Here is a 22,474-nt window from a genome sequence, read left to right as displayed (position 1 = left end):
ACTACACAGTGCACTCTTAGTATTCTTTACCCTGACATGGAAACTACAGGTGAGCAGCCACACAGATATTTCAGTGTCTAAATCATTCTACCGCTCCACCTCCATACCAGCAGCGCTATGAGCGATCCAGCGATACTGGCTCCTTTGACAGCACAGCAACGAGCATCACTGGGATGGCGCTGTCAGGCATCATTTGCCTGACAGCTCATTCCGTCTAAATGGGGCATTAGATATCAAATTAGACCACGTTTTTAGTAAATCGATTGAAAAATCCAGATGGTTCCAAAAGGGTTTACCTACTTTTCTTTCAATTGTAACACAGCCAAATGTGTGCCACTTTTATGCTCATACCTCTTGGCCTGACCAGAGGTCTAATGACCTGAACTGGCTGATCGAATGTTATCAGTTCAGATCATTAGACCTGCAGCCATAATGCGGGAATGCATTTATATTACGTTTGTATTAAAACTGGGAATAGTACAAGTGCATGGAGCCCCATTCACCGAAAGCAGAAAGATGACCTGGCTTGTTCGCGAACGACCTGGATCCTGTCAGTGAGCTGGAAGCGGCTTTTTTAACCTCTTTTAATGGGGGTTGAATGTTAACTTGCTCAGGCAGTTCTGCCGTCCTCTAATCTGTGCTCTCTAATCTTAATTCTGTAGAGTCAAGAGGAAGGCAGAAGAGCGGACAGGCAGCTCCTTTACCTTTCACTTCATGGTATGGCTCAGCTATTCAGCTGTAGCATAAAATGAAAGGTGGAGAGGAGGGGTTGTTCGTTCTTTGTCTTCTCCTCCTTTCATCTCTGTAGACTACATATTAGATTGCAGAGATAGGAGGATGGTAGAAAAGCCTGTGGTGTTACAGAGAGCTGTTCAAAAGCTAAAAGAGCCTGCTATCTTCAGCATGCTAAAACAATCCAGCTAACCAAAAAGCCAGAATATCCTTCACTATTCGGGAGACAGGGGCCAATGTACAGCACAACTGAGCAGTGTAGATGTGAATAGCAGCAGATAACCTACCATTAGCTCCTGCAGGATGTTCTGTGTGCATCTCTCCCTTTTCCTCCCCCCTCCCCTCACCGAGCGCCATTACTTATCCACTTCTTGTTTTCCCATGGTACGATCTCCAGTAACACACCAGACACCAGGCAGTGGACAGAAAGTTAGGAGGAAGTGGCCAGCACTTTATAGAGATTTAAGCACAAATACATAATTTTAGGTAAATAAAATAGCCAAATTGATAACTAGCAAAGCTACTATCATATAGGCTCAGATTGTTTGAAAACTCAGTGACCACTGAACGCTTGTATTCTATTGGACCAATAGGGAACATAGATGAACATGTAGTCACTCAATGTTTTTCCACTTAGAAGCGTGAAAGTTGCAAAGGGGTATTACAGGCATTTACTATTGATTTCCTATCCTCAGGTCATCAATCGTCGATCAGCTGCTCTGGATCTCCGCTGATAAACTGATGCTACAGCCCACTGTCAGTGCCATTGGTCTGGATGTCCACATTGGTGCTCAGTCCCAGAAGTGTAAGACGGCTTCAGTCCCATTCAGATGGCTTCAATGGGAATGATGCCTTCTATTACACTTCTGGCTCTGACTGCAATGAGGAGCTGAAGTATAACATAAGGCATTGCTCCTATTGATTTCAACGGAAGTGAAACAGTCTATCACACTTCCGGCTCTGACCACCAATTCAGATATCCGGTCCAGCTGCACTGTCAGTGGGCTAGACCAGTGTTCCCCAACTCCAGTCCTCAGGGACTGCCAATAGGTCATGTTTTCAGGATTTCCTCAGTATTGCACAGGTGATATAATTATTGTCGTTGCCTCAGACATTGCCGCAGGTGTTCTTACCATAGGATATCCTGAAAACATGACCTGTTGGTGGTCCCTGAGGGCTGGAGCTGGGGACCCCTGGGCTAGACAATCAGCAGGGATCCTAAGCAGCATATCTCCTCTGACTACTGATTGCTTATTCTGAAGAACGGTCATAGTGAGTAAATGCCTGGAATACCCCTTTAACTGTGCGATTCTAATCCCTGTGAAAATAGCATGTTGGACTTCATATAAGAAAAACTTTCCGCGTACTTGTGTTGTCTCTAGCACCCAATCACGTCACAATTTTTAATTCTCAAACCTGCTCTGAAAAATGAAACGCTGGGATCCGATTGGGTGCTCTGGGTAACCTGGATATTTTATAGTAGTTCGAACCATTTGATGCACAAGGGCGATGGTCACTATGTGTCCCCAGTTTATTGGAATTTCTACCACAATCCAATCTAAGATTGTAGTCATCCATCTCGGCAGAAGCTATAACTTTCTGCCTGGTCCCATTTGACAGGTTTGACCAATCGCTTGTTGGAAAAGCAAGGAAGAAATCAATACTTTGATTTCAGAGCAGCCATTTCTGAGAAACAGGAGATGTCTTTAGGGCATAGTGCCAGTCCTATATATTTGCCCTTGTCGCCAAGCAGTAACTTCACATTCTTTACACATATGAAACATTCAGTCTCTCTTGGTATTCGACTACAGGAAGGCAAAAAAAAATAAAAAATAAAAACCAGATACGTGTCATTCAGAAGATAAAAATTTTTTATTGTACAATCTTATAAAGCAGCTTACTGAAGCATGATGCTGATCCGTCTTTCTTTATATAAACATAGCAACAGATACCTCTTTATTTTCTGCAAAAAAAAAAAAAAAAAATCTGTGTATAAAATTATCATGGGCACATTGTGCTTAAAATGCAAAGTCTATACAGCATTCGGAAGGACCACCTCACCACAAGGGATCCAGTAAACAAAGTATTGCATATATAGGTGTGTACACGTGCTTTATATATGCGCACACACACTCACAAACACATGGCATAAACCCACATGTTCAAGGTCAGAGAGGGAGAAAAACCATAAAACCTTTGAACCCCCAATATTTTTTCAAGGGAAGAAGAAGAATCCGGTTTTGCTCGCTGGGTCACTCCGCTTTCTAATCCAGATCCAGGGGGCAAAATAACTTCCGAGGACATCTATCCAGACTTTGAGGAACCAGCATTCATATTGCACCAAATCCACACATTATAAGGTTTTACTCTGTTATATAGAAAATAGGTTATTACTATTGAGTTTTACAGGAAACTTGTATCTTACTTCCAGGAGAGCGAACAGGATGCGTAGAATTTTAGTAAGATGAACGGTCTTGTATGTACTAATGGTGGACTTCTACTTAGTAATAGGGATACTTAGTAACATTGGTGTGGCCGGTAGTCCAAGAGCAAATTACAAACAGGCTCTTGCCATATCCTTTCTGCAGGCCTGGTGACGTAGAAGGGTCATACGAGGGCAAAGATAAAATTGAAAAGCTGCTGACAATGCTGTGCAAAAAGCATACAAAAAGTAACCATGTTCTCCTCTCCTGATCCCCCGCTGACCTTCACTGCTGCAAGCCAACCATGACTTCAGTGGCAGAGGAACATGTGACCGTCGCAGCCAATTACCAGCCTACGGTGTTTAGCTGACGCGATCCCATATTCCATCCGTTGTGGAGGTGTCATTACTACCGCAGCCATCTGGGGACTGGAGAGAGGTGGAACAGGTGGCAAGGGATCAGGAGAGGTGAGATCAGCTTATTTTATTGATTTTTTTTTTTACAGCATTGTAAGCAGCTTAGAAAACATTTTTCTAGACCCTGGATAATCTTTTTACATGGGCGATTTTTCTGCATGATTTCTGTTAAATTGCAAGAGAAAAGTTCCATCATGTACAATTTTTGGGCAATTCAGTTGATGAATCGTCGATTCTTACCTATGGGTGCAAAAAAAAAAAAAAAAGGGAATATTAGGCGATTTTCACTTGCATTTCTCATGTGTGTGAGAATCTCAACTGCAGCGATGAGAATTTCTTGCAAATTGCATCACATTTGCCTTAAAATCACAGATTTGCAAGTGTGATATTGTTCAGAGTTTGTCGGACCGATATTGCGCTCACACGAGTAAATCCACCGTTTGATTATTCACACGGTTGGTGTGATTTTGGTCAGTGCAAAACTTAAAAAAAGTTTTCCATAGGATTGCTATGCAATTTTTCACAGGCGATCTGCATCCGTTTTTCATGTGCATTTTCACTGCTCTGCACTTCCCGATTTTTGTGCCCATAGTAATCTGCGTTAAAAGCATTGCAATCCATTTTTATATACTCTCATAAAATAGGCAATTCTTGAAGAATCACAAAGAAATAGGACATGCAGTGATTTTTCAAACTTGGACTGTTTGTGAGAGAAAAATCGCATGTGTGAATTAACCCATTCTAATAAATCGATTATTTTCCCATGCAAGTTCTGTCCATCTCAGAATCAGACAAAGCTCGCACGGGAAAACTGTGTGTGAATAGAGCCTAACTATCCTTTAAAAGGGGCTACGCAATAAATCACTGATCTGACAGGTGTAAAAGGAACAACGGCGAAGGTCTGTCAGCCGAGACTCGAGATTCCATACAAGCTTATATATATTTTTTTAAGTAGGGTCCTTGAAAGCATAGTAGTATGGAGCCATGTAGACTGAGCATACCATCGTATAAACCTTACGCTCATGGGATGAGCCCCTACTAAGGCAGGATTGGCTGTAGTCACATATAGTTCAGTACTGCCCTAATTCTATGAAAAAATAGTTAAAGAGGTATTCCCATCTCGAGTGAGGTGGGAAACACGCTGCGATGGTTAGCGGCCACTCAGCCAGAGCCTGCGGAAATAGCTGAGTGCTTAGCACAACGCCGTTTTCATAGCTCTCATTGACGTGAATGGGAGCTATGAATATGGCGTAGCATGCCATTTCTATAGGTCCCATTCACATCAATGAGCGGTACAGAAACAGTGGATGGCTGAAGAGCTCGGCTATTTCCGGCCGTTGGCTGGAACAAGGCACCAGGTTTTCCCATCTATGGTCCCATAAAAGCATTATCAGTGGGCCATAGTGATGCTGTCAATTGGGCAGTGTTCCCACAAACTCGAGATTGTCCGCTCAGTGTCAGACTGTTTAGAGACACCCTATTAACAATGGAAATTGTAAGGGTGTTTTACACTGGTCGAATTCTTGCCCAAAAGTAACCAGCACAAATTGACAAGCGTATCGATCGCACTCATGTCATTTCCTTTTACACAGGCTGATAATCTGCTTGTAGGGATGAACAATTGTAGTTATGATTCTTTGTCCTCCAATGGCCGGCTGTAGGTCTCCCTATTCACAAACGTACAGCCAATCAGCGGGCATTTTTAGGTTTGCTGAAAGTCACAAAAACAGCATTTGCTCATTTGACTGATTGGTGTCTTTTACATAGCTTGATAAGATCGGGCCATGTAAAAAGGGGCTTAAACCGGCCGTTCAGGGCTTTTGGGCATTTTTTTTCCCGAAACCACAGATGGTGGGTTTGTGGCGAGGGATCTCAGTCGATAAGCTGATGCCTGGCGCTGCTGTCTGGCGGTCACTGCTGGAAACAGATAGCGTTGACAACATTGCAGCGACCCAGTTCGGTACTGCAGGCACAGCCCCCACTGGATTCAATGGGAGGGATGCCTGTGCTACCAACCTGCGTGGTTGCAGTACGAATGTGGAGATCCACTTCCTCTGCTGTCCGTAATGACAGCGGTGCCAGGAATCAGCTATTTGATGGGGATGCCGAGTGGCAAACCCTCGTCCAGTATTTATTGATGAACTATCCTGAGGACAATAGATGAACAGAATATCTCTGCAAGATGCATGGAAAGCAAAGCTCAAACTGCAGCTGAAGAATGCCACTCCAATCCCCGCATGTCGGCATGCAGATTTTGGTGCAGAATTTTGCACATTCAGTGCGTCTTGCGGAAATATTCTGCTAGTCTGAACGCACCTTTTTACTGCCAGTTGTCCGCGTATTCATACCGGGCAAAATTAATTAAAAAAAAAAGGTCTTTTATGGGCAATACAAAAATTAAACCAGACTAGTCAGGAGAGTAGACAGGTCTGCTTTAAGGATGGGGCTACATTAAATGACTTTTAAATCATCTAAAGGAACATGTAATGCCCCAGTAGAAACATTAAGAGAAAAACAGGCCAGGCTCACATAAGCATGTTTGTACTCCACATTGCCATAGGCAGTCATGTTGCAGCTCACATGACTTGTGCGAAATATGCACAAAAGAAAAACTGCAGCATGTCCTATCTTAGCGTGCATTATATGAGCGTACACGGCAAGATGGTACATGGCGATGAGTGGCACACAAGTCAGTACACTTCATTGCGCACTGACTGTGTGCGTATGCGTGAGCCATGAACCTTAAAGTTAGTACAGAAAGTACTAATCTAAATTTAAAAAAAAAAGAAAAAAAAAAAAAAAAGGGTTGGTTGCATTATTTAGCAGACTATATATACAAAAAGACGGTTCTAATGTATTAAAAAGAAAATATAAAAATATATATATACCAACATCCCAAAACATTTTCTATAATAAAGACAAGCCTCCTTGAATATTTCAGCAAAACAGGGAGATGTCTATGTAGTGTCACTGACTAACATGCACTTTTAATCCATCTGGTATAAAGTCTTCTGTAGCTTTCTATTACAAAATATATATATGTACTATAGTGTGAGCTCTGTGAGGGGGCATGGTCCCTGGATAATGCATTTCTATATATATATTCCATTGGTGTCTGCCAATTCTTATGCACTCTGGAAAACATATTTGTACCATTTGGATACTTTTTATACTGTAGAGGCACCATTATAGCCAAAAAATATAGATCAGGCCGTGTTCACAGTCACAACGCTCAGCTAATTTATGATGGGCTCCGTGGGCTTGCCTTACTTCATGGGGAAGAATAGTTCTATGTCTAGTTCTTCTTGCTATCATATCCGCTGGGACTGTCCGAGACATGGAACAGAGCTTCTATGGGCTATGTGAACACAGCCTAACTAATCTCAGATGTTCCATCTGAACCGTGAATCTTCTTACTGCATTGCCTTTGCACTGCTGAAGGAGTCATAAATGACTCCCACGGTGCTTCTAGCACCGTTAGAGAGGACCGCTTTACTCTCTCCTGACAGGTCTATTTTATTAAAGGGGTTGTGGCAAGTTATAAAAACTTATCCCCATCCACAGGATAAGGAGTAAGTTTATGATTGGTGGGGTCTGACACTTGGGCCCCTACCAATCCCGAGAACAAGGATCCAGTCGGTCCCCAAGTGAATGGAGCAGGGGTCGTGCAGGCACAACACAACTCCATTCCCTTCAATGGCGGCACTGAAGATTGCCGAAACGTTTAAACTCTCAGTCGCTGAAGTGAATGGTGTGGCGGCGCGCCTACGTTTTTCATGCGATTGCGTAAATGCTCTGAATAAGGGTGGCTTTTATAGGGGGTGGGGGGCAACTATCGTCTGAACAATCACTCGAAATAGCTAGATTGTATGAACAAATTGTGAGTATTTGAAACTCCGACCCCTTTCCAGCACACCCTTATTGGTCACCAGGTCTATTGAACACATACGTGCGAGCGACCTTCTACGAACACTTGCTGCTGCGGACTCTCACTAGACCAAAAGCGCCAGGAGACAGTAGCAGCGAGTATTATTTAAAAAAAAAGATGAACTGTTCATTTGAGGATCAGTCACACATCTGTGTTTTTTGAGAAGCAATAAGCGTTAATTGGGATGGCAAAATGTTAAAAAAATACAAATGGGTAAAGTCAATCAGTGTTTGGTGGGAGGCGCACATTGAACAAGCACACACCTTCCTGCCAAGTTGGTGGCTGGTTCTTGAAAGTCAACGACTACTTTTTTTTTTTTTTTACATTAGCCAATAATCAACCAGAGACTATTTTTGGACGAATTGAAATGATAGACTAGTGAACGAAATCTAACTTGTCACTTGATGGGTGCCGTGTTTACACAGAACAATTGCCGCTCATCATCTTGGGGTACTTTTCTAACAAAAAAAAAGGCATTGTCCAAATCTGATGACCTCTTAAACCTTTAGCTGTATGCAGTATTGGAGGCTACAACAAGCTGTATTCGTATGGAGAAGACCCATTTCATAGGAGGATGTACATTTTTCATTGTTCTATGGTGCAGTAAGCTCACACAGTATGAGATCACAGACCAAATGACGGACAAGAGAGCAAACGCACGACACAGTACGGTAGTAACCTGTATGATAAAGGCATTGTCACAGTGTTCTGCAGGGATTCCAGGGTGAAAGCAGTACTTTATAAAACTCTTTAACAATAAGTAAATAAAAGGAATTCCACTTATAAAATTATTTAGTGTTTTTTTTTTTTGGTAGGTATAAAAACTATGTATTTTATATCTGGATGCTACGTAAATATTCTTTATTTTACAGAAACGCTCAGCTCTGCGACAGGGAGGAATCGGAACTTTGGGGCAGAATCTTTGGAATCTTGAGAAAAAGTTGGATTAAGTGATGGATCAACTTCATACTGCGCAGAATTCGGGACGGTATGGCGAGTTAAAGTGCATTAGACAGAAGTTCTAGTATTTTGTTAATATTAGTTGGCATAGGAGTTTATAAAAGGGAAGGTATATGAGCACTGCGCGTTTCAGTCCGTGATGTCATTGAAAGATAACTAGGTACCTGTTATGATTGTCAACACAAAATATATATATCTACACTGGGAGTTCAAGTCACCAGCAGCCAAAAAAAAAAGCAAAAAACTTCAAGTCCCTTTTAACAGAGAATGGGGTTTTTAAGCATTGTTCCCTCCGTTTCTATGACATCATAAGGACAGAAGGCACAGAAGAAAAAATTAGGAAGAAAATTGTACTTTAAAACCAATCCTTACTTATTAGTCTATGTCGAAATCTGGTTCCCAAAGACGAACTAATATTAAAAGAAAACACTAGTATGTTTAACACACATTATGGCAAGGCTGTACAGCGGGCGGCTCCCAGCATTTTCCTGCCCATTGTACCGATTGGAATTTTTTTTTTAACTCAATAGAAGATGTGGACCATTGTCAGCAAAGCATATGGGAAAAAGCTGGACTCAGGCATTGGTCACACCCTGACAGCTTTTGGTTTCTGGCTGGTTTCTTGGCTACCCTTCTAATTATGTTTAGCCCTGCCTCCTTTTAAATAGGACTTCCAACGACGAACAAAGTCTCTAAATATTGGAGACCCGTCCATACTGGCAAGAAGCTGAAGTTGATTAATGTGGGTAGTGTGGTAGTCCCAACGGGCAAGGTTTGGGGCAGTGCCTAGCATGAAGTGCCTTAAATCATAAATACTTCCAGAGCCCGTGTCATAAAGAGGCAACATGGCACGGAGCGACTCCATTCCTCGGTCATATAGCAGCCTTGCTTCTTTTCCCGCCTTCTCCCCAGCAGTTTCTTTTAGGTCATAAAGACCAAGCAAAGCATAAATGAACCCGTTTAGGACAAACGAGCTTGGCGTAGTAGGGTACTCTTCATACCAGTCATATTTGTTCATAAAAACTGCTTTTACGCCATGTTTTTCTGAGGGCAGTTTGAAAGGAGCGGTCGCTTTAAGCGCAGAGTCTAAGTAGACCTGCTCCTTGGTCAACAGATAGGCACGGACCAGTGTAGATATTGCTTGCCCCTGGGCCATTGCAGAGTACCATCCTGGTTCCAGAGCCTTGAATCCCTCCCCCAGCTTTCTGGTCACCATAATTGGCCAACCACCTTTAGCATCCTGATTCCTTACAAGCCAATCACTGGCAGCAAAGAAGGCAGCTGTGTGGGCAGTTGTGGAGATGGTGACATTATCCAAAAATCCACTGCCCCTTGCCACAAGGCGGACAACCTTCTTCGGCATGATCTTAGTCTGACGTACAGCTTTTGTGTTGGACAGTCCCACTCCCTTTTTTAAGTCAGTTAGGAGATCACGGGTTAGTGTACCCCAAGTGGTACGGGACCCAATGCCGTAATAGACATCATGGTTATGAAAAGCAATGAGCTGTGTGTTGGTCACGTAGTGTATAGTAAAGAGTTGGTTCTTCTCAGTGGTCTCCAGCACCACGGAGATACTTCCATTAGTCAAGAACTTCAAGTCAAGAGAAAGAATGAAATCCTTAGTGTTTCCCAGCATGAGCGATGCTCCCTCTGAATTTTCTGGTGAAAAGGCAAAAACAGAAAATATGTAAGAGGAGAAGACAAAAAGAGGGGGAAATAAAAGTTACTCTACAAGTACATCTCATTTTTTATAATTGTTGAACATATACAAAATTTTGGTACTTCAGCCATCCCTTATACAGGTTCACAGAGGGTTTGGTTAGATTAATTTAAAGGTGGACACAGACATATGCTCCAATACTGGAAAATTATAGCCAAAAAAATGTCAATAACTGCCTATACTGGAAGCTGCTGATTCATATGGAAGTGCAAAAACCTACTGTGCACCATAAGGCTGTATTTACATGGGCAAGTTTCACACGATTTCTGAAATGCACAGAAATCGAACGTGAAAATAACCCATTGGTCTTCAATGGGTTAATTTACACGAGCAGTTTTTGGCTTGCAACGATAATGTGAGATTGGAGAAAAAAAACACAAAAAAACCCCAAAACGCAGTATTTCCTATTTTTACAGGTTTGCAAGTGCGATATTGTTCCAATTTTCCTCGGACAGATATACTTGCCCATGTAAAAACAACCTTCGTGCACGTTCACACTGACCGGATTTGCTTTGGGATGTCCGCAGCAGGAAATCTGCATTAAAAACTGCCCCATTTGGTGCAGAATTTGAATCAGACTTGTGTCGAACTCACCCCCTTATTGGAAGAGGTGGATTTTTCAGTCATCTGATGCTAGAATTGACAGGTTGCGGATTTAAATTCCGCACTGCATGTCAATTTCCACATGGGTTTTGTGCAGATTTTGTCCTCAGCATGTCGATGAGATTTTGAAATCTCATCCATTTTGCTGCTACTCTAAATACTGCAAGTTGACCATGTGGAGGTTTTACATGGAAAATCCGCCCCATGTGAACATGCCCCATGGCTTCTGGCACACTAGGGTATTTGGGTCCGCATACTGCCCATGTTAATTCAAGGACAGCACAGAGACCCTTTATAGCCTACGGGGCTATGCACGCTGCTATTTTTTTTTTCATGTGGACCAACAGACTCATCCCATGTTCTATTCTTGTCCATTACAGAGACGAGAATTGGGACATGCAAATACATGTCAATGTGCAGGCCTTCTGTATATTAGACTTGCACATAGACAGGTGTCCGTGTGCTGTCCGATGAGAGTTGATCACCTTCAGTCCCAGATGACAGCTCAGAATTGGAGAAATCAGTCTGTTCTTCACATTGCATGAAAAAAAAACAAAAAAAACAAAAACAAAACCGCACTCCCAGTTTACTGCAATGTGATGAAAAGGCGTGAATGAAACGTACCCAGCTACCACAAGAGAAGTGCGGAGCAGACTTAGTACCAGAGTGATGAGCCACACTTCACCATGTACTTTATACATGAGAAATGCTCCTAAAGCAAGAATAAATATATGGTAGTCTTCCTTCCCAACCTCATCCATTGAGGACTATTAATGTTTTCACCATCGCACACTCCGTTACAGCCTCTTTAACAAGCTTTTAACGTACTGTGGCTCCTCTAATCAATACCCATTAGGATTAACGAGTCAATCACTTCAGAAGACAATGAAGTCACTTTTGTCATCACCTTCTAAAGTTCTTAAGAGATGGAGTTGAGGACGGGCTTCCCTCCCACCCTCCTGTAATTAATGCACGGTACAACTCATCACACAGCTGACAGACTGGTCCGTCAATCACTGACGAGGGACCTTTATCCCGATCTGCGTCCAGTCAAGGAGAAGGAAACTCACAGTATAGAGGAAGCGCAGGTGAGCAGAAACTTACTGCGGACACTTTCTCGATTAATTGCCATTTGTGGTTTCAATGTATTCTCAATGCTGACAACACAGATATGGCGTGTGAAGTATCTGCCCTGAGGCTCAAGGCCGAATTGACATTTTCTTCTGGGACGCCCCTTATTGCCAAGGACAAAGAAGTTTTTAAATTTAGTATAATTAATCAAATGATGCTGTGAAATCACTAAAGGGATTGTACCAGAATTACAAGTTAGGCCCTAACCACAGGATGGAGAATAACTTAAAATTCTGGTACAATCCCTTTAAAGCAACCCTCTGTCGTGGGGGTGGTATATTGCCTGCACTTCATCTTGTCCTCCATCACTCCGCTGCATCTTTTCCGGTCCCGCTTTCACACAGCTAGGATCACCATCGCCCTTTTCTAACTAGATTGTGTACTGCTCTGCGATTGCCCATTGCTGATCATTCCTCGTATACTGCATTGGTAGCCTAACACAAATCAATACATTATAGGTTATTGGGTGGTCAAACGATGGCAGTGACCATCTTGGCCAACCCAAAATGGACTGGAACAGATTTAAAAAAATAAAAATCAAGTGCACCCTCCAGTTCCGGAAGAGAGTTTTCTCCTCAAACCAGAGGATAGCTTTAACCTTCTCCATCCAAATTCCCTGCAGCCCACACAATTAACACTTTCTAAACCAGTGTCGGCCCTTGTCTGACATTAAGATCTCCCTGCATAGCTCAGATGTCTGATGAGGGCCAACACGTTTCTAACAGTATACTGTTACATACATATGCAAAACCGGCTCCGACATCGGAGCGCTGTCCTGCATACTGTTGGAAACATGCATCTTCCTTCGTCCAATGTGGGAGCTATTTAGGGAAATCTTAAAGTCGGACGAGGGCTGGTACTGGATTGGAAAGGGTTAATGATGTCATATGAGAACTTTCTGTGTTAGGCCAAGTTTACATCTGTGTTTGCATTCCCAGTTTCCTGTTTGTCATAGCAGCAGAAAACAAAAAATTATGGTGAGCAGGATCTACCACATGGACACCAATGGTACCCCATGGTCTCATCATGTAGTCTGTCATGTTGGGACAAGGTTTCTATCGTTTTACTGGAAAATACACCGCATGCTGTGATATATTTTTAGCTAGCTTTGATCGAATCTGCAGCAGAGGCTCCACAGCAGATGTGAACCTAGCCTTACACATCAACTCATCTATACAATTGAAAACAACCAGCCAGCTGCATCTCGGGTTAAGAGAACGTTGTTTAAGGGTACTTTTACATGCGCTGACAGTCTGGGAGGGGGGGTGAAAGAAAGAAAACAAAACAAAAGAAATGTACACCAATGAATAACTGCCCGTTTACTGTGAATGGAGACCAGCGGCTGGAGGAGATCTCTGGAGCGCCATGCCTCCACTGGGTGTGCAGTCATGCCTTCTGGGTAAAAGTACAAGAGCGATAATCGTTGGGACGGTTGTTGGATGCCTGACTGTCGCCCCATGTAAAAGTATCCTAATGTGTACGACCAGCTTTAAAATATTTGATGGGAACATTTGCTAACTGCCCAGACTCACCTGGTACTACAAAATACCGGACGTGACTACTCCTCGTCTTATCATACACTGTAGTCACAGATGCTCCCTTAGGAATGGTCCATGTGCCCAGCAGCCCTTCCGTTTTGTCATCGGACTTCTCGTATAGCTCCATATGGGGAGGTTTCTCGGTCAAGTTCTTGCTGTAATGACTGAGCCCATACTGGGCAATCTGGATTGGGTAAAAATACCCCTGTGGACCCCACTGGGTAGATAATGGGACACCTGAGGAAATGCAACAACACAAGTAGAAAGAATATGGAGCGAAAGAGAAAATAAAAGTAAAGCACTAAACAAGCATCAACATCAAAAATGAACCTGGGTTTAACAGGGCTGCCAATCACCCGTAGTTGGATGGACAGCCAGTAAATTGAGGAGTTTAGTCAGTGCAGGTTGAGTAAATGCTGTAAATGTGTTAATATTGGTGGCCAGATAGCAGGGCCCGTGGTGATCCTGGTAAACATGCTCTATGCTCGCTCCGAGTTCACAGACCAGGGGCCCGCATATATGGAGCTGGTCCTCATCCAACCTACTGATACGCTAGAGCTGGTTGACCATCTAACGTGTAGAAGGGTGGTGGTAAGGGGTGGGGGTAATCACATTTCCAACCGTGGATGTTGGGATAAAGAAACAGGGGCATGTTTGATCCTTTGTTCTCATGGGACACAAACTATCCTCGCTGTACACTGGCAGTAATGTATTCCTTATGGAGAGCACAGTTGAGCCCGGCATACAATCGTATGGGAAAGGAAGAAAGGCTCGGGAGGTATAGCCACTCAGCTGACAACTATCTAAAGTGTATAGCCACCTTGAAAAACATATGGTCATACATTAATGAACCTGAAGACCAAGCCAGTAGGTAACTGACAGATTTACTTAGCAATACCGTATTGCCATTTTTCTATGTATATGTGGTGGACAAACTATACTGGTTGATACTTTTGAAGGGTCTCTGCTGTAACAGAAAAAAAAAAAAAAAAAACTATTAACAAGCCGATTTGAGGGTGACAATCAATACGGCTATGACTGCTGTTGTCTCTTGTGCTACGATAGCCACTTTAACTAGTTAGAAAAAATAATATATCTCTCTACGTAAAATAGCATAATTATCTCACATTGCATAATACTTCGACTTCTTAACCCCTTAGTGACCGCCCTATAATGTTTTTACGTCCTGCCATTGCCGCACATGTATGGAGGGGGATCGCGCAGCTATCTCCCTCCATACACCGCAGGCGCCGGCTGTTTATTACAGCTGATACCCGCAGGTAACCGTTCTGATGAGACGCGCAGCTCATTGGGGCTGTTAACCTTTTAAATGGCGCTGCCAATTCTTGTTCGGGGGTCCTGTATGGCCCCCCGCGATGAGATCACAGGGAGCCGTGTGGATGTGATGGGAGCCGGGGCCCTAGGGCTGTCATGGCAGAATGCCTATCAAGCCATCCTCGTAGGGTGGCTTGATAGACTGCCTGTCAAATTGCAGGAGCGATTAAAGCATCACTAGTTGTGGTCCCCTAAAAATGCAATAAACAACGAACGAAAAGTCGTATGTATTCCAAAATGGTAGCAACGCAAACTACAGGAAATCCCGTAAAAAATGAGCCCTTGCACAACTATGTCAACGGAAAAATTTAAAAAAGTTATTGCGCTCAGAAGATAGCGGCAGAAAATAATTGAAAAAAAACTAAATATCTTTGAAAAAAAATACTAGTACAGCAAAAACAAAACAAAAAAAAACCTAAGTTTGGTATAGTAGTAATCGTAATAAAAAACAAGCCCTTATACAGCTACGTCGATGGATAAATAAAAGTAGGAGTCACGATTTTTTTTTTAAAGGGGCGGGAGGAAAAAAAACAAAAATGGACAAAGAAAACAAAACAAAAAAGCTTGGGTCACTAAGGGGTTAAAGCAATCCTCCGATTTCCAGACAAAATTCTGTGCTGGGACAAGAGGGAGAGGTGGTTATATCAGCTGCAGTTGTTCTTCCACCCTTCCAATTCGTCAGTTCTGGGCTCCATTTTTGGATGTCCAAGATGGCTGCAGCAATTTCCTAACTACTTAATGCACACTGCTCTCTGATTGGCAAGCGCTGAGCACATGTGCAGCTCTGGCCAATCAGAGAGCAGGTATCGTTAACTATCAGTGCACAGCACAATGCATTCTGGCGGATTAGGTAGTCTAAATATTGCTTTAGCCATCTTGAATAGCTGAAAATGGGACCCCGAACTGGTGGATCAAAGGGACAGCAGAATGCAGCCAATATACACCATTTTTAATATACACCATCACACCCTTTGCTCCTCAAGACAAAATTCTGTCTCGGGATCAATCTAAATTTGGTTTTACAGAGAATGTGCCCCCTATATTTTTTTTTACTTAAATCAGATACCAATATATAAAAAGACATTCAGACAACGGACAGGAGGAGCCCTATTGACTTCTATGGGAGAGTGTGTTGTGGGCATGCTGCAGAGGATGGCGGAAGAAGTGAGCTGTAATGACTAATGGCTGTAATTAGCTCCAGTACGATCAGTGGGACATGGGACAATGGGCTGATGAAGATATACAGGCAATGTATCAATCAGCTACATTATGTGTACAGCTTCTGTGAATGAGAGATCTCTCCAAGTTCGGTTTGGCACCTTTCATGTGTTCACATGCCTGCTTTCTTACGGATGTGGTTGTGAAGATCAGCATTTTGGTTATAAATACATGTTAAAGCCCAAGTACATGTCAAATTTTTGTAGACCATCTATTAAAATATCCCAATGTGCAAATTAACCCCCCCCCCCCCCCCCAAAAAGGACGTTTGCTGTATTACCATTACTATTTATATAAGCATGCTTTAACATTGAGACACAAACACCTAAATCATCTGTGGAAATATGATATTCATTGAGTTCTAGTTAAAGGGCCGCTGTAGCTATCACTCCAGTGTATATAAGTGAACTAGTGTTACCTTGAATCTGAATTTCCCAGCTTTTTTTTCCTCAGATGGTCATGTGATCTCAATTCTGACCAGAATCTACTTGGGGTTATGTATTCATTTTCTAGTCAGTTTCTCAGTGTGTGTGATGCCATTACATGGACCTACCACAGAAACTGCATACAGGGGGATACAAGTATTCCTAGCACAGTTACTGCCACACAGGTATAATAGAGGAGATCACAGCTCATCCTTCTGATTGTATATTTATGGTGTGTAGTTTATTGAGGTGAATATAGAAGGGAAATATAATTAAACTGTCCACTGTGCAGGCAAATGGTACAGCCTCAGCTAATGCATCATAGGATTGAGGTGAAACAAAGTAAAAAAAATCTCACTCTCAAGATGGTGCCTGATAAGTATCAGACAGAAGGCCGCACTGCATGAAAGTGGCTGCAAATCATGGAGGAGACCTCCAAAGTGTGACAGGCAATCAGGTGAGGGGGGCAGGCATGGAAAAATTAGTTTTCGCCAGAGTGGCCCTTTAATCATAGAATAATATGACTTACCTTCTACACCACTGATGCATTTCACGCGATCCCTTACTTCCACATTGTAACCTTCAAAGGACATAAATACCCCATCGGGATAGTATGGGCCTCTCTGTGCATATACTTTGGAGTAGCTGTGGGAAAACTCAAATCGTTCAAAGCCATCGTACTGAGCAATTTTCCCATAAACCTCAAAGTACTTCTCCAGCCAGGAGAAGGGCATGTAGACTTCATTGCCTTCTCTCCTGCAGCGCACATTTTGATCCTCATTGATCAAGCAGTCTATCTCCTCATACTTCAGTCCCGATCCTTTACTGCCCACCAGAGGTGGTGCCTTCTGTTGCTCCTGTGGCGAAGCCTCCTCTGATCTGAGCTGGGCATTGGCAGCATTACTCTCAGAGGCTGCGGCCCTCTTCTCAAGGCTTTCAACCCTTAAGCCCAATTGTGGTCCCCATGGAAGGGTAGACGAATGGTCATTGGAGGAGCATTTGTTCCACAGCAAGACGGTCACCAGGGTAAAGAGCGAGCAGATAAATATTAGAGTCTTATAATTGACTCGAGCTGCCAAGCAACGCATGTTCAGACCATACCTACAAAGAAAAAAAAACAAAATAGTGTAATGATTATTTTCAGGTCAACTATATAAAAGTGTGAACTAATGTCTAGAATTACAACAATTGTTGTGGTAATAAGTTACAAGAGTATGGTGGTCTGCACATGGGTGGATTTACATTGCGGAATCTGGAGCGGGCGAGCGCCTCTGGATTCCGCAGCAAATACTGCCCACAGCATGCTTTGGAAAGCGATTCTTCCTGCACACGAGCGGAAACCAGTTTCCGTTCATGTAGGGAAAAATTGCAGCATGCCCATTGTTGCGCAGATGGCTTCCATTGAAGTCAACGTTAGTCGAACGAGTGTTTAGCCGATAGCTACTGAAGTTTTTATGGGCACTCTATAGTAAAAAGAGCTACAGATCAGATCTTGCGATTCTGCAGAGTGGCCACGGAAAAGTAGGCCGGCTCCACACTCTTAGGGCTCCTTCGCACAGATGATCGCAATATCTCCGCTCGAAAATCCAAGATTTTCGAGAGCTGGTGCTGCTTTTTCTCACCAAAAATAAATACATTTCTGATGTTAGAAATGCATTGCATGAAAATCGCAAGTTTGTACTTTGCGATGCGATAAAAATAAGGCTCCATAGGGAATCATGGGAGACTAAAAGAACAAAAACGCAGAAAGATAGAGCATGCCGCAATTTTTTTTTACTCGCAACATCGCATGAGTAAACACATTGCAAATGTGAAGGAAACCGTTGGTTTTTATACTTTTACTCACTCTCGCATTGCCCAAAAAAACGTGCGATTTTCTCACAAGTGTAAAGGTACCCTTAGGAAAGCGGTCTAAAAGAATCTGTCTCTGTTGCCCCTAGCAACCAATTACAGTGCAGCTTTCATTTTACCTCAGCACTATAAGAAATGAAAGCTGCGCTGTGATTGGTTGCTATGGGCAACAGAGACAGATTCTCTTTTAGACATAAGTGTGTGGTGCCGGCTTACTTTTTCGTGGCGCACCCTGCATAATATGTAAACCGTATAACATAGATGATCTTGCTATAAAACTACAAATTGCTAAAACTGGACATCTGGTCTTTCCTGATCTCGAGCTAAGCAGCTAGATTTTTCTTGTAAAGCGAGAACATGGTCAGCTATATAATCCAGCAGAGCCTTTTAATAATCAACATCCAACAAAGGTTGAAGAGCTTATAATACAGCCAAGACATAAAAACCAACCCTAAAACCTGCACGATCCTGCGCCATTTGGCAGACGACAAGAATCCCCCTATGCGTATAGGCAACCCAACGTGGAGCATATGTTGCCGATTACAACTACAAAAACCAAAAATCTTGACATAATCATCTGTAGTTGAGAGAAAGCTTATTTAAATAGGAAATACATTCAGCGGCGCACAGTTCTACATTTCAATAACATGCATGAATATAAATGTATATCCCCTAATAGACGGAAATATTCTACCTTCCCCGCTGAGCGCTGCGAGTTAAAGGTTGTGTTGATAAATCCGTGATGTGATAAAGTTAAGCCAATAGAAGCAGCAACAGCTGACTAAATGCTGCGTGTCAGCAGCAGGATTTCTGGACAGCAGCGATAAGACGGTGAGAGCGGTGTCTATTAAATCAGCCTCTCGCAGGGTTGTCAGCACAATCCACAGCATCATCCATCTGGATCGGAACACACATACACATTTATGGAGCTCGGTGCCATAAAAACACTCCGTACGCGACAATCCATAATCGGCACACTGTCTATAAACCCTGCTCCTGAGGTTTACAGCCCGGGGCGCAAATACATCACATATCACATGCCCGAAGAATACCACAACTACATACAACGCCGCACTCTCGCCTTCATTCCCTCTGCACTCTCTATACGCGGCATACCATTACTGCTTTGATGAGCTCAGATGCAAATCACATTAGCAGTAGACCTATAATCCTGCTATAGGCTGCATGAAAGGGAAGCTTTAGCCTGGATTACCGGCGCTATATAAATAGGAATGTATAGGGGCATATACTCTACCGGAGGGGGGTTGTCTCAGAATTGCTGTGCTGTACTACAGAGCTATTCTTTCTGAAGCCCTGCAGTGGTGACAGCACAAATGGTTAATAAGAGTGACTTTACACAGGACCGCTACTGTGCGACTAGTCACTCAATAGAGAGAATGTAAGCGATGGTTCCGTGTAAATATGGCCAGCAAATGGGTGATGTGCAAGGAGTTCGTTACTAGTCGCTTCATTTCAGATCACTTAAAAATAGTCGCTGGTTGATTAATGATCGTCTGGTGTAAACAGGTGATCGGTGTCTTTCAACAATTGGCCAACAGGGAGAGGAGAGACCGCGGCGGCGAGGTTTTGATCAAAGACCACTTATGTTTCTTAATGTGCAGTCTATGCCTTGCCTGGAAATCACTGTGAAACTATGAAGGTGATTGTTACACCTGTCATTCATGGGTTAACTTTAAGGCGCCCTTCACACAATGCACACAGAATAGAACCCATTGATTTTATTGGGTTCATTCACATGCACGTATTTTTCCTGCATATTTCAGTCACGGAAAAGAAAACCCAGCATGCTCCCTTTTCCTGCGCATTTGCACACCCAAAAGTTCCCATAGAAGTCAATGGGGTTGCGCAAATGTGCGCACAATACGCTAGGAGGGGAGTGAAATACTAATTGTGCAGGAAAAAGAACACATCGGCAACGCAGACTAATTAGCCATTCTTAATCAGCGTCTTTGTCGTGCGCAAATGGACATGCCTTGCAGCCACAAAAAGTAAAGTACAGTAAAATACAAGCAAGAAAGAAAGAATCGTTCATTCCAAAAGAAATGCAACACTCAGGCGCACGGAAATACGCATACGCTCATCTGAGGACGACCCAAGTCTGAAATTTTTAAAGCTGCGGAGACCTGAGCTATTCTTGGTAGTAGGAAATGTCCGAATCGTTTGTTAGGTCCTTGTGTCCGCATTCCTTTACTAGGATGGGGTGGGCAAGGAGTCACAATTATTCATCAAATTTGGTCATGATTTGTTAAGTTCAGGTAGGTGGTCCGCCATGATAGGTAAATATACTTTGTCTGCTCGCACTATAAATAAACTGGGCTGGGCTCTTTAGAAAGAGCATAGCAATGACTTCACACCAAAGTTGATGTCTCTTGTTCTTTCTCCAAATGATCATCGTTAATTAATTTGGACACATGAGAGAACTCCGGGTAACCTTCTTACGGATTCTAAATTTTAAGCCTTCTTCACACAGGCGACACAGCATAGCTAGTCAGCGCGACATTGCTGCGATTTCTCGTGGTGATACCGCAATTGTGTAGCGCTACAAAGTCGCATGTGGTGCTACAAAGTTGCTTGGCATATAAAAACCCTATCCCGAAAGAAAAAAAGTATACATCACCTAGAAGCACTGTCCTGCGTTCCGCCGCAGCTTCTTTTCGGTCCCCAGCAGTCTATTTCTTTTGGACGGTAATAGAAAAATCCCCACCTCCTGGAAGCGGTGGCTGCGATTGGCTGATGCTTAGCCAATCACAGCCAGCGCTCGATGAATGGTTGTGATTGGCTAAGCATCAGCCAATCACAGCCAGGGCTTCCAGGAGGCAGGGAATTTTCAATCCCTGGCCAGAAGAGATGAAGAGAAACAGTGCTGGTGACCGAGTGGAAGCTGCAGCAGCGTCAGACATCGCTTCTAAAGGGGATGTATGCATTGTTTTTTTCCCCTGCAGCCAGGGCTTAGTTTAGGCTTTGACAGTAGGATTTCCTACTGTCAAAGTTGCATCGCACGAAAACAGAGAGGAAGGCTCCATAGAGAACCATGGGGTACAAAAACCTCACGAGTCACTGGACCCACAAGGTTTTTGTGTTGGGTTGTTGCATGCTACAAAACATCACATGTGTGAAGGAACCCATAGAAAAACATGGACTTCACATACATGCGATTTGTAGCATTGTACCAACGCTATAAAAATCGCCCGACTTTCTCGCCTCGTGTGAAGGAGGCCTAAAGAAGGACTCCCAAACCATCAGCAATACGTTGAGAGTAATTGCACATTGTAGGTGACTTCACAGGTTGCGGTCAAGTTATGTTTTTTTTTTTTGCTGCAGTTTGAGCAAATTCATGCCATTTCACCAAGTCACGCCGATTCACCCTATATGCTCCTGCAGCCAACCTAATAACATACATGAATAACCAACATGGGCATATTTAAAAAATCAGACTACTTGGATGTTAAAAAGGTTTAAAAAAATATCCATTTGTGCGTTAAGGTATATTTACACAAAAAGTAATTTTAAGCTGCTGCAATTTTAATAAACTGCAACAATATTGCAAAGAAATGCAACACAGCGGCAGCATAGAGAAAAAAAAAAGTGCATGTTCTTTGGAGGTCTTTTTGCAAAAAGGTTACATGCGACCGTGAGAGATGCAGTTCGAAGGAGCGTAGGCAACATATACGATGCCAGAAGCCTTTTCTGTAGCGCTCCGGTCATAATTAAAACAGGAAGTTCCATCCCTAATAGCCAGCCAAACCACGTACCAACCCCTCAATGTCATATCAGATTTCAAAAACGGTGCACCCTCCTAAGCATACAGAGTACCATAACTTTCCATGCGGAGATTAATGAGCTCCGCTGCATGGACATATGTCACCAACCTACTTGCCACCTTCCTGCTAGAAGTACATAGCCATAACTTGAAGACTAGAGACATTCGCTATAAATCCCGAGCCCACACACCGTGTTGGCTGCCACTTTTCTTCATGCATTTCTAATCTTAGAGTGGGAGAAACAAAAAACAAAAAAACTACGTTCCACTGTTTAATGTGAATACAAATGTAAGCTAATTGGTTTCAACCCTAATTGAATTCAGATGAGTGTGCAGCCTACTGAATGTAGCCCCCCCTCCCAACACCACGCTGAATGCCAGCCTCCGTTTATGTAATCAGTTCTCTAAGTGCT

General features: G+C 43.0%; 1 protein-coding gene across 2 annotated transcripts in view; it reads right to left on the bottom strand.

Moving 5' to 3' along the window:
* Positions 1 to 2,585: 2,585 nt before the first annotated feature.
* Positions 2,586 to 22,474, bottom strand: part of GLCE (glucuronic acid epimerase) — a 78,056-nt gene continuing 58,167 nt past the window's right edge. The window contains exons 2-4 of one of the 2 annotated variants that reach the window (XM_066592952.1): positions 16,959 to 17,530; positions 13,446 to 13,688; positions 2,586 to 10,118 (exon numbers count right to left, since the gene is read on the bottom strand). In XM_066592952.1, the coding sequence (XP_066449049.1) occupies positions 9,094 to 10,118; positions 13,446 to 13,688; positions 16,959 to 17,517 (1,827 nt within the window). In that variant the 5' untranslated portion in view covers positions 17,518 to 17,530 and the 3' untranslated portion in view covers positions 2,586 to 9,093. The remainder of the gene's footprint in view (positions 10,119 to 13,445; positions 13,689 to 16,958; positions 17,531 to 22,474) is intronic. The other variant, XM_066592953.1, reaches the window with a different exon arrangement.

Source organism: Eleutherodactylus coqui, chromosome 2 (assembly GCF_035609145.1).
Source record: "Eleutherodactylus coqui strain aEleCoq1 chromosome 2, aEleCoq1.hap1, whole genome shotgun sequence".
In the NCBI taxonomy this organism is placed as follows: domain Eukaryota; kingdom Metazoa; phylum Chordata; class Amphibia; order Anura; family Eleutherodactylidae; genus Eleutherodactylus; species Eleutherodactylus coqui.
The sequence above is the reverse complement of the archived record's forward strand: the minus strand, read 5'-3'. Positions and strand labels throughout refer to the sequence as shown.